Source organism: Macaca thibetana, chromosome 2, assembly GCF_024542745.1.
Source record: "Macaca thibetana thibetana isolate TM-01 chromosome 2, ASM2454274v1, whole genome shotgun sequence".
Taxonomy (NCBI): Eukaryota; Metazoa; Chordata; class Mammalia; order Primates; family Cercopithecidae; genus Macaca; species Macaca thibetana.
Window position 1 is genome coordinate 152,677,928 of NC_065579.1, and position 13,092 is coordinate 152,691,019.

Here is a 13,092-nt window from a genome sequence, read left to right on the forward strand (position 1 = left end):
GTTGGCCAGGCTGGTCTTGAACTACTGACCTCATGATCCACCCACCTCGGCCTCCCAAAGTGCTGGGATTACAGGTGTGAGCCACCGTACCTGGCCTTAACATTTCTTAATTATCTCTTATAAAGGGATGTTATATACACTTAGATTTTACCTCTTTCAATATCATCTATTGGAGATGCTGGGGACATCTTATCTTCAGATGGAGAATGTTTCACAAGATTGGGAGTCCTGGCCGAATTCCACATTTGTTGTGGCTGTTGTTCTTTACGATACTGAATTTTACTGCTTCCTTCAACTCTGCAATTAAGAATATCAAATATTGAAACAGGTATGACAGGAATGTAACAAAAATTTCAACTTACAAAGTTACTAAAACTGACCACTTTTTTCCTAAACATCTTTAGAGTAACATTCCGTAATTAAAACATTAATTTAGTTCATAATTTAACAAGTATTTGTCAAGTTCTATTTCTGTGATACATATGTCCATTGAGGGATACAAAGAAGAACAAAAACAAAACCAGTGCCACACTTGGTGGCTCATGCCTGTAATCCCAGCATATTGGGAGGCCAAAGTGGGAGGATTACTTGAGGCCAGGAATTCAAGACGAACCTGGTCAACATAGTGAGACTCTGTCTGTATAAAAATAATAAAAATATTAGCTGGGCATGATGATGCACACCTGTAATCTCAGCTACTCAGGAGGCTGTGGGAGGATCATTTGAGCCCAGGAGTTTGAAGCTGCAGTAAGCTATGATTGCGCCACTGCACTCCAGCCTGGGTGACAGAGTGAGACCTTATCTCATAAAACAAAACCAAAAACAAAAATCCAGGCTGGTGCAGTGGCTCATGCCTGTAATCCCAGCACTTTGGGAGGCTGAGGAAGGAGGATGGCTTGAGGCCAGGAGTTCAAGACTAGCCTGGGCAATATAACAAGACCCCCCATCTCTATTTAAAAATAAATAAAACAACCACTAAAAAAAAAAAAAAGCCATTGCTTAAATTGAACAGATAAGATATTCACAAATGACTAAAATAAAAGGAAAAATATAAGTGTATAACAGGTACAATATATTCCCTAAGTTCTAAGATTATCATTTCTGTTAAAACTAAATCACTTCTACAGTTTCCATTCATAACTTAAGACAGGCATGATAATAAAGGAGATTCAAATACTTTTCTCTCAACATCTTTAAGAAGAGTGTATAACAAAAGTATACTTGATTTTTGCCTCTCCCATTTCCAGTCACCAAATCCTGTCAGTTCTTCCTTCAAAGAGTCTTTAGAACCTCACTTTTCTCTTCATTTCTGCTCTCAAAAAATCCTGGTTTATACATTTTTCTGATTCCTGCATTGTTTCATTTACTCAGCTTTTCTACTGAATTAATGTTTTAAAACAAAACTGTAAACATGCCAATCCCTGGTTAAAAAGACTTTAATATGCAACCACTACCAGCAAGATAATGTCCTAATTTCTTAGTTAATATTGATGGCACTAACCTCAACCAACGAAATTACAAACTTACCTCTAGCCCAATATCAATATCGCCCCCTACTTTCCAAAATATATACACGGGTACAGAGACAAACCTCTGCTCCGTTCAAATAGGTCTTACTCATTGGCCCTGAATAAGTCAGATATATTCCTGCCTTCAAACTTGGCTTACACCCTCATCTCCTCTCTAATCAATTAAATCGTATTTCACAAACTTTCTTCTGGTGTGAATCACAGCAGGGCATAGATGGTAGAGGTGAGAGGATATTAAAAAATAGAGTTTCCCAGGATCCTTCCCTGATTTAAGGCTGGATTCAGGAACTAATTTTTAACAAGCACCCAAGGTAATTCTTATGATCCTAACCTCCCCTTAAGGTACATCAAAAAGGCCTCCCTGAATGTTCCGATCTACCATTACTTCTCCTTTTTCTTAATTCCTAGAGCAATTTTTGTCTATACTATTTGCATGGCTTTTAGAGCAAACATCCTTATATTACATGGTAAGTAATGTCTCACCTATTTCCAAAAAGGATTTGAGATGGGTATATTCTCCTATTGACTTTTTAAATGGAATGGTCTGTTTACCTGAATAAAACGCAGAAGTTCTGAGGCGTTTGCAGAGCAAACTTTCCTTTTTCTAGTACCTTACACAGCATAGGTACTCAATAAATTTTTACTAATGAAGATGAAATTATTTTAGAGAATGTATAATGGCTCCCTTCAATCCAGTTATACAGAAGTATCTACAATAGGATAAAAAGTATACCTATACCTATAGAAAGCACTTAGAAGCAAAACAAGCTTTTATATATCACAGGGTGATGTGGTAAAAAGCTTTTGGCTTAGGATCTCCATCAAATTTTTTTTTTTTTTTTTGAGATGGAGTCTTGCTCTGTCGCCCAGGCTGGAGGGCAGCGGCCGGATCTCAGCTCACTGCAAGCTCCGCCTCCCGGGTTTACACCATTCTGCCTCAGCCTCCTGAGTAGCTGGGTCTACAGACGCCCGCCACCAAACTTAAACTTAGAAAAAGATTAAAACATTTTTGTACCACACATAAATAAACCTTATATTATAATGTTACTTAATATAGTAAATTTTTTCCTGACATTTCCTTAGAAATTAATGTTTATAATATAATTTATTTCATTAAACCACATACCTTGTTTTTTTTACAGTGATGTTGCTGCTGAGTTTTTCTAGTCGACATTCTCCGGTATCATGGTTAATAATCAAAATGCATTCTTTTAAGTAAGGTTTTTTTGAACCTTTGAAAACAGTTACTGGTGGAGTTGAACCCTGTTTAAAAAGTTAATTATTATTACTTAAAATTTATCATAGGAATTCAGTTGGGAAGGCCTTTGAAATCTTGATTCTGTGTTTCTCCTTCTATGTTATACTTCAAGTCACCCATAAACTACCTAAATTTACTACCCTGAATCCAAAGAGTGTAGTAAAAAAGACAGATGAAGATAGGCTGAAATCTCAAAGCTGCTGTCATTGAGGAAAGGGAAGAGAGGAAGTACTCACCTTGGGACCGTAAAGATTCGTTTCACTGGCCTATAACGAGCAATTGAGATTCAATTCTAATACAACCAATATATTTTATGAATAAGGAAACAGAGCTTTGAATCATACTTTCTAGTCCTCTTTTTTTTTTTTTTTTTTTTTTTTTTTGAGACAGAGTCTTGGTCTGTTGCCTGGGCTAGAGTGCAGTGGCACGATCTCTGCTCACTGTAACCTCCACCTCCCGGGTTGAAGTGATTCTCCTGCCTCAGCCTCCAGAGTAGCTGGGACTATAGGCATGGACAACCACGCCCAGCTAATTTTTCTATTTTTAGTAGAGACAGGGTTTCACCATGTTGGTCAAGCTGGTCTCGAACTCCTGACCTCAAGCGATCTCAGTCTACCAAAGTGCTGTGATTACAGACATGAGCCACTGTGCCCAGCCTCCTCATCTTCTTTCTTATTGCATTGTAAGTTTAATTTTTAAAATCTTGCATTTTCTTAAAGTAGTACCTCCCCATGCATATTAAGGAACACCTTTTACACTAAACCACTAATTAATTTTAGCATCCTTAAAGGTAAGATAAGCAGACATTATGTGCTTAATGATGTAATATAAAAGTACTCAGTGCCATCCATAAAATACTCTTGCCCAAAACCACACAAAAACCCCAAAGAATTTAATTCTTATCAAACCCCAAATAATCCGTAATCCAGCCTGCCCTTAGATATATAACTACCATTTCATAGAAAACAGAAGGAATAGAGGAACAAGATAAATACATCCATATAGAAGTAATTTGAAGTCCAGAATGTAGGTGTATTCTCTTGGACAGATAATACGGTTTTTCCAACAAACCAATGGCATAAAAAGGGAACGAGAACCAGGTGCAGGCACTGTAGTACCAGCTACTTGTGGAGGATGAGTGCTGAAGCAGGAGGACAGCTTGAAGCCAGGAGTTCTAGGCTTTAGTGTAACATAATCACACCCGTGAATAGCCACTGCACTCTCACCTGGGCAACACAGTGAGACCCTGCCTCTAAAAAGGATAAATTTAAAAAGGGTTGTAGAGAAAAGGAAGGGACTTTTAAAGAATAAAAGAGACAAGAAATATAGTATTCAAATACAATGTAGAAATCTTTTTTGGATTCTAGTTAGGACATTTTACAGACAAATGTCTGTAAAAACATGTTTTTGATATCATCACAAAATTGTGACTGTGGATGAAGTATTATTATTAATTATGTTATTTGTGACAATAGCATGGTGCTTAGATAAAGGTAGAAATGTCCTTATCAGTTAGAGATACAGAAGTAAGCATTGATGAAATGGTGCATTGTCTGGGATTTGCTATAAAATATGCCAAGGGAAAAAAGTGGTAAGACACTAGATTAAAAAATATATATTAGCAAAATGTTGGTAATTGTTAAAGCTCAGTGATGGGTACATGTCATTCATTATACTATTCTGTTGGCCATAAAATAAACCTGGATCATTACTAATAAACTACATCTACTTACATGCTCCTCCCATATCTTTTGTCCCTGCCCCATCAAACCTGAAAGAATTTTATGTTTGTCATTCTTTTGCTTTATCCTACATATATGTATTTCTAAACAATTATTTGTGTATGTTTGTCTTTGAAGTTTATAAAAGTACATTAAATTTTAATGGATTTATCATAATAATTTTGTCAAATATTACAAAAATAATAAAATAGTACTGTTAGGTTAGAAAAGGATGACTTCTAAAAAGCCTAAGGGGTGTATCATAAAGTTAATCATTAGAGATTTACTAAATGACCACTAGGAGGAGTATAAGATAAATTTGGTAATTGAAAATGCCATAAAAGATGGGTAGTGTAGAGATTTATGAAGGTATGGAGGGAAAATGATAAATGTAAAATAAAGGAACAGTTGTTTGTGGGTTTTTTACCTCTCCCAAAGACTACAGTAATCTACAGAAAATCAAGAATGTACAACACATAAATGAAGACATGTCTGGGCTAGCTCTAAAATGGTTAGATGTGGAGTGATTAGTTGAAGCCCTGGTAAGTTGGAGAGTCAGGAGCATGATCACAACAAAACAAAGTGGGTCTACTTGACTGGTAAGTAGATTTTTCAGACGTGTTAACTGAAACAAGTAAGATATCCCAAAATAGTTACCTAAGGACTCCAAATTACAGTTGATAAGAGATTTGTGCAATATATTCTTCTTAATGATACCTGTAGTCTTAATTAGAACGGAATACATCTAAAAATTACAGTGTATTATTGTTCTCTGAGCTCCTGAAAATAAGAACTCATCATTAATTTTTTAAAAATTGTTCTCAGTACCTGAAGAAGCACCAAGACCTTTATAAATATTCAATGAATGTTAAATATGAACAATATAGACAATTTCTGGTTATAAGTAACACATGAAACAAATCTTTCATAATCTCTACACCTGCCATCTACATTTTGAACAAATTTTATAAATGTAAACTTTCTCCCTCATTGAATTGAGCACCATTCCTAACTTTTAAGCTTCAGTTTCTGTCCATTCCCTTATTCAATACCCCAAAAAAGGCAACTATTAAAGTACCAGACAACTACTAAGCATATGAACTATCATTGTCTCTAAAAAAATATTGAATACCTCCTATCAGCTCCATGTTCACTGTGATTACACACCTTCAATTGTCATTCACCTAGTTTATTGTTATTCTTCTCCCTACTCTCTTTCCAATTTTGTTCCCCTTTCTGTGGACAGGCAAATCTAATCGTATTGTTCCTATGCTTAAAAATCTTTCTGTGCTTAAAAAACTATGTATTCAGGATAAAAGCCATATTCCATAAACCTGCACATGGACCCTCCATGATCTTCTCATCTACTCTTCAACTTTCTCAATTTGTCACTGTTTACAAACCACACAGAATTGCTTACAATTGGTTTACGTGAATGACTGACTTAGGATAGTCAACCAAAAGATAAAACTATAAAAAATAAAATATAAAATAAGTGAGTGGGCCATACATGGTGACTCATGCATGTAATCCCACCATTTTTGATGGCTAAGGTGGGGGGATCACTTGAGCCCAGGAGTTTCCGATCAGCCTGCACAACATGGGGACAACCTGTCTCTACAAAAAAATTTAAAAATTGGCTGGGCGTGGTGGCGCACATTTGTAGTCCTAGCTGCTTGGAAGACTGAGGCAGGAGGATTGCTTGAGCCCAGGAGTTTGAGACTGCAGTGGGCTATAATTGTGCCACTGCACTCTAGCCTAAGTGTCAGAATGAAATCTTGTCTCTAAAAAATAAATAAAATAAAGTAAGTGAGTGCATATGTTATTTGAGGGAATGAAAGGACTCTTAACCATATAACAAAGGAATTAGAAACAACACCTCAACATAGGGAAATGAAGAGAAAATATAAATATAAATAAAAGAAGTGATAAAAGGAATCTGGCTATTTATATATTCCTAAGTTTAAATGGATAAGAATAGACTTGGCCGGGCACAGTGGCTCATGCCTGCAATCCCAGCACTTTGGGAGGCTGAGGCAGGTGGATCATCTGAGGTTAGGAGTTTGAGACCAGCCTGGTCAACATGGTGAACCCCCATCTCTTAAAAATACAAAATGCATGGTGGCAGGCACCTGTAATCCCAGCTACTTGGGAGGCTGAGGCAGGAGAATTGCTCGAACCCAGGAGGTGGAGGTTGCAGTGAGCCGAGATCGCACCACTGCACTCCAGCCTGGGTGACAGAGTGAGACTCCATCTCAAAAAAAAAAAAAAAAAAAATGAAGGATAAGAATAGACTGAGAACGTATAATGTAAGAGCTAAATAAGTATTCTTGACATGAAGACATTCTATAATGTAATACAATATCTTGGCAAAAACTTAGGTGTTTGGCTGAGGTGGAAAGAAAGAAAAGTGGAAGGGAGGAGAAAAAAGTCTTATTATTAAGAGATAATAAATGTATTCTAAAAATCTCACTTGATAGAGGTAGGAAAATAATGCAGGAACTCAGCTTTCATATAAGAAAATAAAATCATATGTCTCATTATGAACACCAGGAAAAGAAAATAATCAATAATGGAATGGAAAAGTATACTACTACTCCCAAAGTAACAAGAGTAATTTTAAAAAGTAATGAAAAAAAAAAAACCAAAGACAAAGGGAAAAAAAGAAATGGTTGGTAAAACTAATAAAGAATATAAATATAAAAGAAGAAACAACAAATATTTAAAAATTAATAAACTATAAGATAAATAAAAATCAAGTATATAAATTTTGAACTAAATGTGAATAGACTGAATAGACAGTATTCTCCCAATAAAAACAGAAAGTGCCAAATTGGGTTTAAAAATAAAACAGCATATTATATTAAAGAAAACAGCATATTATATTAACAAAATATATACTTCATACAAAATGTCAGCTAAACAAAAGGAAGAGACACTAAGATTCTATGAATACACAAAAGACAGAAAGTAAAGGTAGCTATGTAAATGTCAGCTAAATAAAAGGAAGAGACACTAAGATTCTTTGAACACACGAAAGAAAGGTGGATATATATATATATATATCTCAGAGAAGTAAGCACTTAAGCTTCAAAACACTAAAATAGGAAAACAATGTTATTTTGTAATAATCAAAGATACATTTCATTAAAAAAAATAAAAGGGTGTTAAAATAGGACTCTGGTCCTAAAATCAAATGAGATTTCAAGAACATAGTGGACTATTTTCCTATATCAGCTAAGTAAACCCATTGGAGAAAACCAGACCAGGTTCATTTGGAAAGGGACTTTGCCCAAGAGGGTCATCTGGAGTACCCCTCATACATATAGGAGACTCATAAGTATAGGTTTTGAGGGTTAAATTATACATAACCACTAGAAATGCAGTGCCTGAATAATAGATAGTTAAAAGTTTCCAGTGGGCTATTTCATAAAAGCCCACAGAAGTACCTCGTAAGATAAAGAGTCAACGCTAAAAATATGCCAATCTCAGCATCAATGACAAATCTTAACAGTCAAAGTAAGTAAAACTTTTTCTTTCAAAATTCAACACTTTGAAATTTTATAGCAATCATGGAGAATTGTTTGTAAGGAAGAGAGATTTGTAAATGCCCACTATTTAACCAGACTATTAGTGCTCGTTTTTATTAGTTTCTTCTATTTGGTAATACCATAGAAACCTAAGACAAATGGAATTAGAAAATCTACCCTACCAAAGAACCAAAGGTACTCTTAAAATTGTAATATAATAAAAGCTCTATTTTATGGTCTGACTCTAAGCTTCCTAGGCAGTTATACCAGGATGATGAAAGCAAGTTATATAGAAAATAGAAGAATCTAAATGCTTCAAACTAATAACCATTACATTTCCACAAAATACCAACAGAATTAAGAAGACTGAAGAAAAGCAAATCTCCTACCTGCTTAAAGATGTTCTTTAAGTGGAGGGGGAAAACCCTCACAAAGTCTATTTGAGAATGTAATTTCCATTGTTATTCATGATTGTTCAAGGACTACATACCCAGGAGAAACAATATTTGCTTTTGACAGATGGTGATCTAAATAACTCTTTCATTCTCACTGTTTAAATGAGTTATAATTAATTTATATTATATAATAGACCCTTTATCAATCTGGTTCCTAAATATCTAAATATTACCCACCTTGTCCTCATATGCACCCCTTTTAACCTAGCCTACACATACGCCTACATACGTAACTACATATATGCCACTAGGCATTATATGTAGTTCTTCAAATGTTTAACAAACTTTCTTTTGTTGTCGTATCTTAGTCCTTGTCTTTTTCTTTTCTCTGACTAAAATGTCCTTCCCTCTCTCCTTTACCTGGGTAACTTTAACTCATCTTCAAAATTCAGTGTATCCTGATGTGTTCTCCCTGTACCCTGGCTGAGATACCTCTCTTTCCTGTTTCTATAATATTCTATGTATATCTTTTTATAGTTCTTAGATTTCTACATTTTAATCAGTTATTTTCTGTCTCTCCCATTAAATGATAAAATGTTTCAGGATATTGACTATGTCTAGTCTACTTCTGTATTCCCAGTGGCAGCTACCTTAGAATATGACTTATCACACAGAATGTCCATGCATATACACACACACAAATACTGATGCATATTCTTTTTTGGACATATCTCTGGGGGCTTGTGGAAAGGGGTGGTGGTGGTGGTAGTGACTTTTTCCCAAATGATTTCTTTACAATTTCTGAAATTTACACTTTTCAGGCTTGAAAACATAGGCCTCCTATAACTGTGCTTCCTTTAAGACATATTTCAATTGAGACCATAACCAAACACCTGGAAGATGGTAACTCTTGGTTAAAGCAAGATATGAGTGAATGACAAGGGTTTATTATTAAACATAACAATCCCCATTTATTTGTAGTAGAAGAGCAATGCAAGGGATGAGGGTGGGAGGATGGCAACTTGAGAAAACAATATTCTACTTGGCAAAAAAAAAAAAAAAAATCCAACTAAAGTGATTCTGCAAACCAATTATTACTGATCAATAATACTATATAGCCTGAGACAATAGATAGTGGTTCCTGTTTTTTGTTGTTGTTGTTGTTTGTTTGTTTTTTTGAGACAGAGTTTTGCTCTTGTTGCCCAGGCTGGAGTGCAATGGTGCGATGGTTCCTGCTGTTAATGTGAGGCTTTAAACTCTTAAAATACGGTGGTTGGTTCGGGTTTTTCTTTAATAAACATCATAAAGCAAAGAAGCCTTAGGTTACTGGAGATTAAATTTCCAAATTGTTTTAGAAATACTAGAACCTGAACAATTTTTCATAACAGAGTAATAGAAAGATTAACTTATCTACAACATCTCATACTAAATATTTTTTATTTCCTTCAGTTCCAGAAAGAACAAATGGAAATATTCAACAAAAAGCCCCTACACATTTAATTAGCCTTAGGAAAATCTCCAGAGATAGTAACTGATACGGTCTGACATAACAGTGGGCGCTCAATAAATGGTTAACTGATAAAAATAAGAAAAAGACAGCAGATGAGAGGATACAGAGTTTACTTGCTATACATATAACCATGGTAAACCATCTCATTAATGCATAAAGGAGAATGTGGATGGACTAGCACAAAACCACTCCTATTACAAAAATTAAACAAAACAAAGAAAAAAATCTCAAAAAAACTCTAGCATTTTCTTTATATATTGAAATATAAAGTTACAGTCTTGATTTTTTCTGAAAATAAAGTCAGTGTAAAAGAAAAGCAAAAAGCAAAAGAAACTTAAGCTGAATACTCAAAAATTTCTAACTCAAGGACTGAGAAAACTAGAGCATACAACAAAGAACTTGTATTTTTATGCAAATAGTATTTGGTACCGTTACTTGGATACATCTGGAAATTTTTTTAATGGACAAAACTTTTGTTTAGGGCCTCCCTGACAGTCTCTTTCTTTTTAAAACCACTCCTCAAACTCCAGCTGAAGTTCTTTCAAAAATACAATCGAGGCCGGGCGCGGTGGCTCACGCCTGTAATCCCAGCACTTTGGGAGGCCGAGGCGGGCGGATCACAAGGTCAGGAGATCGAGACCACGGTGAAACCCCGTCTCCACTAAAAATACAAAAAATTAGCCGGGCGCGGTGGCGGGCGCCTGTAGTCCCAGCTACTCAGGAGGCTGAGGCAGGAGAATGGTGTAAACCCAGGAGGCGGAGCTTGCAGTGAGCCGAGATCGCGCCACTGCACTCCAGCCTGGGCGACAGAGCGAGACTCCGTCTCAAAAAAACAAAACAAACAAACAAAAAAAATACAATCGAATCATTAGAATTCTAATCATTGGACTTTCAGCCAGAGTTTGAAGAATGGTTTTAAAAAGAAAGAGATTTTCTAATCTAACAAATCTAATCATGTTACCTCTGTGTATTAAAACTTGGAATGGTTTTCTAATACCTATGGGTTAAAGTTCAAATTCTACATTACAACATAAAATATCCTTCACAATTTCATCTTGACCTACTTTTCTAGTCTCTGTTGCTATCAATCATTTTTCTTTTTCTTTTCTTTTCTTTCTTTCTTTATTTTTGAGATGGAGTCTCACTTTGTCGCCCAGGCTGGAGTGCAGTGGCGTGATCTCCGCTCACTGCAACCTCTGCCTCCCAGATTCCAGCGATTCTCCTGCCTCAGCCTTCCAAATAGCTGGGACTACAGGCGCCCACCACCACGACTGGCTAATTTTTGTATTTTTAGTAGACACGAGGCATCACCATGTTGGCCAGGCTGGCCTCAAACTCCTGACCTCATGATCCACCCGCCTCAGCCTCCCAAAGTGCTGGGATTACAGGTGTGAGTCACCGCACCCGGACTTTTTTTTTTTCTTTTTTCTTTTTTCTTTTTTTGTGAGAAGGAGGCGCGCTCTGTAGCCCAGATTCAAGTGCAGTGGCACGATCTTGGCTTACTGCAACCTCTGCCTCCCGGGTTTAAGCAAGTCTTCTGCCTCAGCCTCCGAGTAGCTAGGACTACAGGCGTGAGCCACCACGCCCTGCTAAGTTTTGTATTTTTAGTAGAGATGGGCTTCACCGTGTTGGCCAGGCTGATCTTGACCTCAGGTGATCCACCCACCTCGGCCTCCCAAAGTGCTGGGATTACAGGCGTGAGCCACTGCTCCTGGCCCATTTTTCTTTTTTCTTCTCTTTTCTTTGTTTTCTTTTCTTTTCTGTGTGTGTGTGTGTGTGTGTGTGTGTGTGTATGTGTGTGAGACGGATTCTCGCCAATTGGCAGGCTGGAGTGCAGTGTTGTGATCTCGGCTCACTGCAACCTCTGCCTCCCGGATTCAAGCAATTCTCCTGCCTCAGGCTCCCGAGTAGCTGAGACTACAGGTGCGCGCCACCACACCCGGCTAATTTTTGTATTTTTAGTACAGACGGGGTTTCACCATGTTGGACAGGATGGTCTCGATCTGTTGACCTCGTGATCTTCCCGCCTCAGCCTCCCAAAGTGCTGAGATTACAAGCGTGAGCCACCACGCCTGGCCGTCATTTTTCATTATACTATGATTTACTGTGTAAAGTCACTTATTCCACAAACTCTTTGTTCTTTCAGTATCAGAGCCTTTCATATACTGTTCTGTTTGCTTATTTTACTCCTTATCTACCCAATAAAATCTTACTTGTCCTTTAAAGGCTCAGCTGAAATATTGCTTGCTTTATGAGGCTTTTTAAGATTCCACCAGGTAGAGTATTTGCTTCTACTTATGTGGTTACATAGAATTTTGTATATGCTCTAACTTATAACACTAGATGTTTCTGTGTCTGTCTGCTATAAAAGATTAGGACTAGAAGGCAAGGGATATGCTACTATCCTAAGGTCAGTGTTTAAAATCTGGCTTATAGTAGGCATTTAATAAATATTTGTTTAGACTCCAGTTTTTTTTCAAATCATTTGCTATGATAGTTCTTGGAACTATTAAATGGACTAAAGTATTTTAAGATTTTTCTGCCTAAAGTAGTTTACAATATGGTTTTTGCTTTTCTCTGCTTATTACTTTAACCAATTATCACTACACAAATTCTGCAATAGTTTTCATTTAAATTTACTGAGCATCCCACAAAAGTGATCACTTTAAATATATAGAAATACTCACTTCTATATTTGGCAGAGTTATGGTCACCTGTTCACCTTCACCGACCTCAAGGTATCCTTCACAAGAAGTGTCAATAGAAGCAGGTTTGAAGTCATCTAAAAATAGATACAAATACCAATTCTTATAAAATGTAATGATATTTGGATATAAAAATTATGAGCATGTTTCAGAATGATAAATCATTTTTAAGAGCTTTGTAATTAAAATGGTTTAAAGTCTTCATATTGCAAATGAACAAACAAAATACAAAAAAGTATTTTGTTTTGTATTTTATTTGTTTATTTCTGTATGCATAATTCTGAGGAAAAGAAATAGCTAAACTCTAAAACAGAATTACTCACACTCATGCTTCCATAGAATCCTGTTTAGACCAAGATGAATCTGACTAACGTGTTCTACTGCTAAAAGGTAAATAATGTCAGTGTTTTCACAACTTGCTAAAAAACTGATATAGGTAGAATG

The 13,092-nt window shown here is 36.2% G+C and overlaps 2 protein-coding genes across 5 annotated transcripts in view; both read right to left on the bottom strand.

The window, feature by feature from the left end:
• FAM162A (family with sequence similarity 162 member A) overlaps positions 1 to 13,092 on the bottom strand; it is a 569,879-nt gene that overhangs the window by 553,502 nt on the left and 3,285 nt on the right. The window lies entirely within an intron of this gene.
• Positions 1 to 13,092, bottom strand: part of EAF2 (ELL associated factor 2) — a 59,884-nt gene that overhangs the window by 37,758 nt on the left and 9,034 nt on the right. For all 4 annotated transcript variants that reach the window (XM_050781861.1, XM_050781860.1, XM_050781862.1 and 1 more), the window contains exons 2-4: positions 12,631 to 12,725; positions 2,656 to 2,792; positions 152 to 297 (exon numbers count right to left, since the gene is read on the bottom strand). In XM_050781861.1, coding sequence (XP_050637818.1) covers positions 152 to 297; positions 2,656 to 2,792; positions 12,631 to 12,725 — 378 coding nt within the window. The remainder of the gene's footprint in view (positions 1 to 151; positions 298 to 2,655; positions 2,793 to 12,630; positions 12,726 to 13,092) is intronic.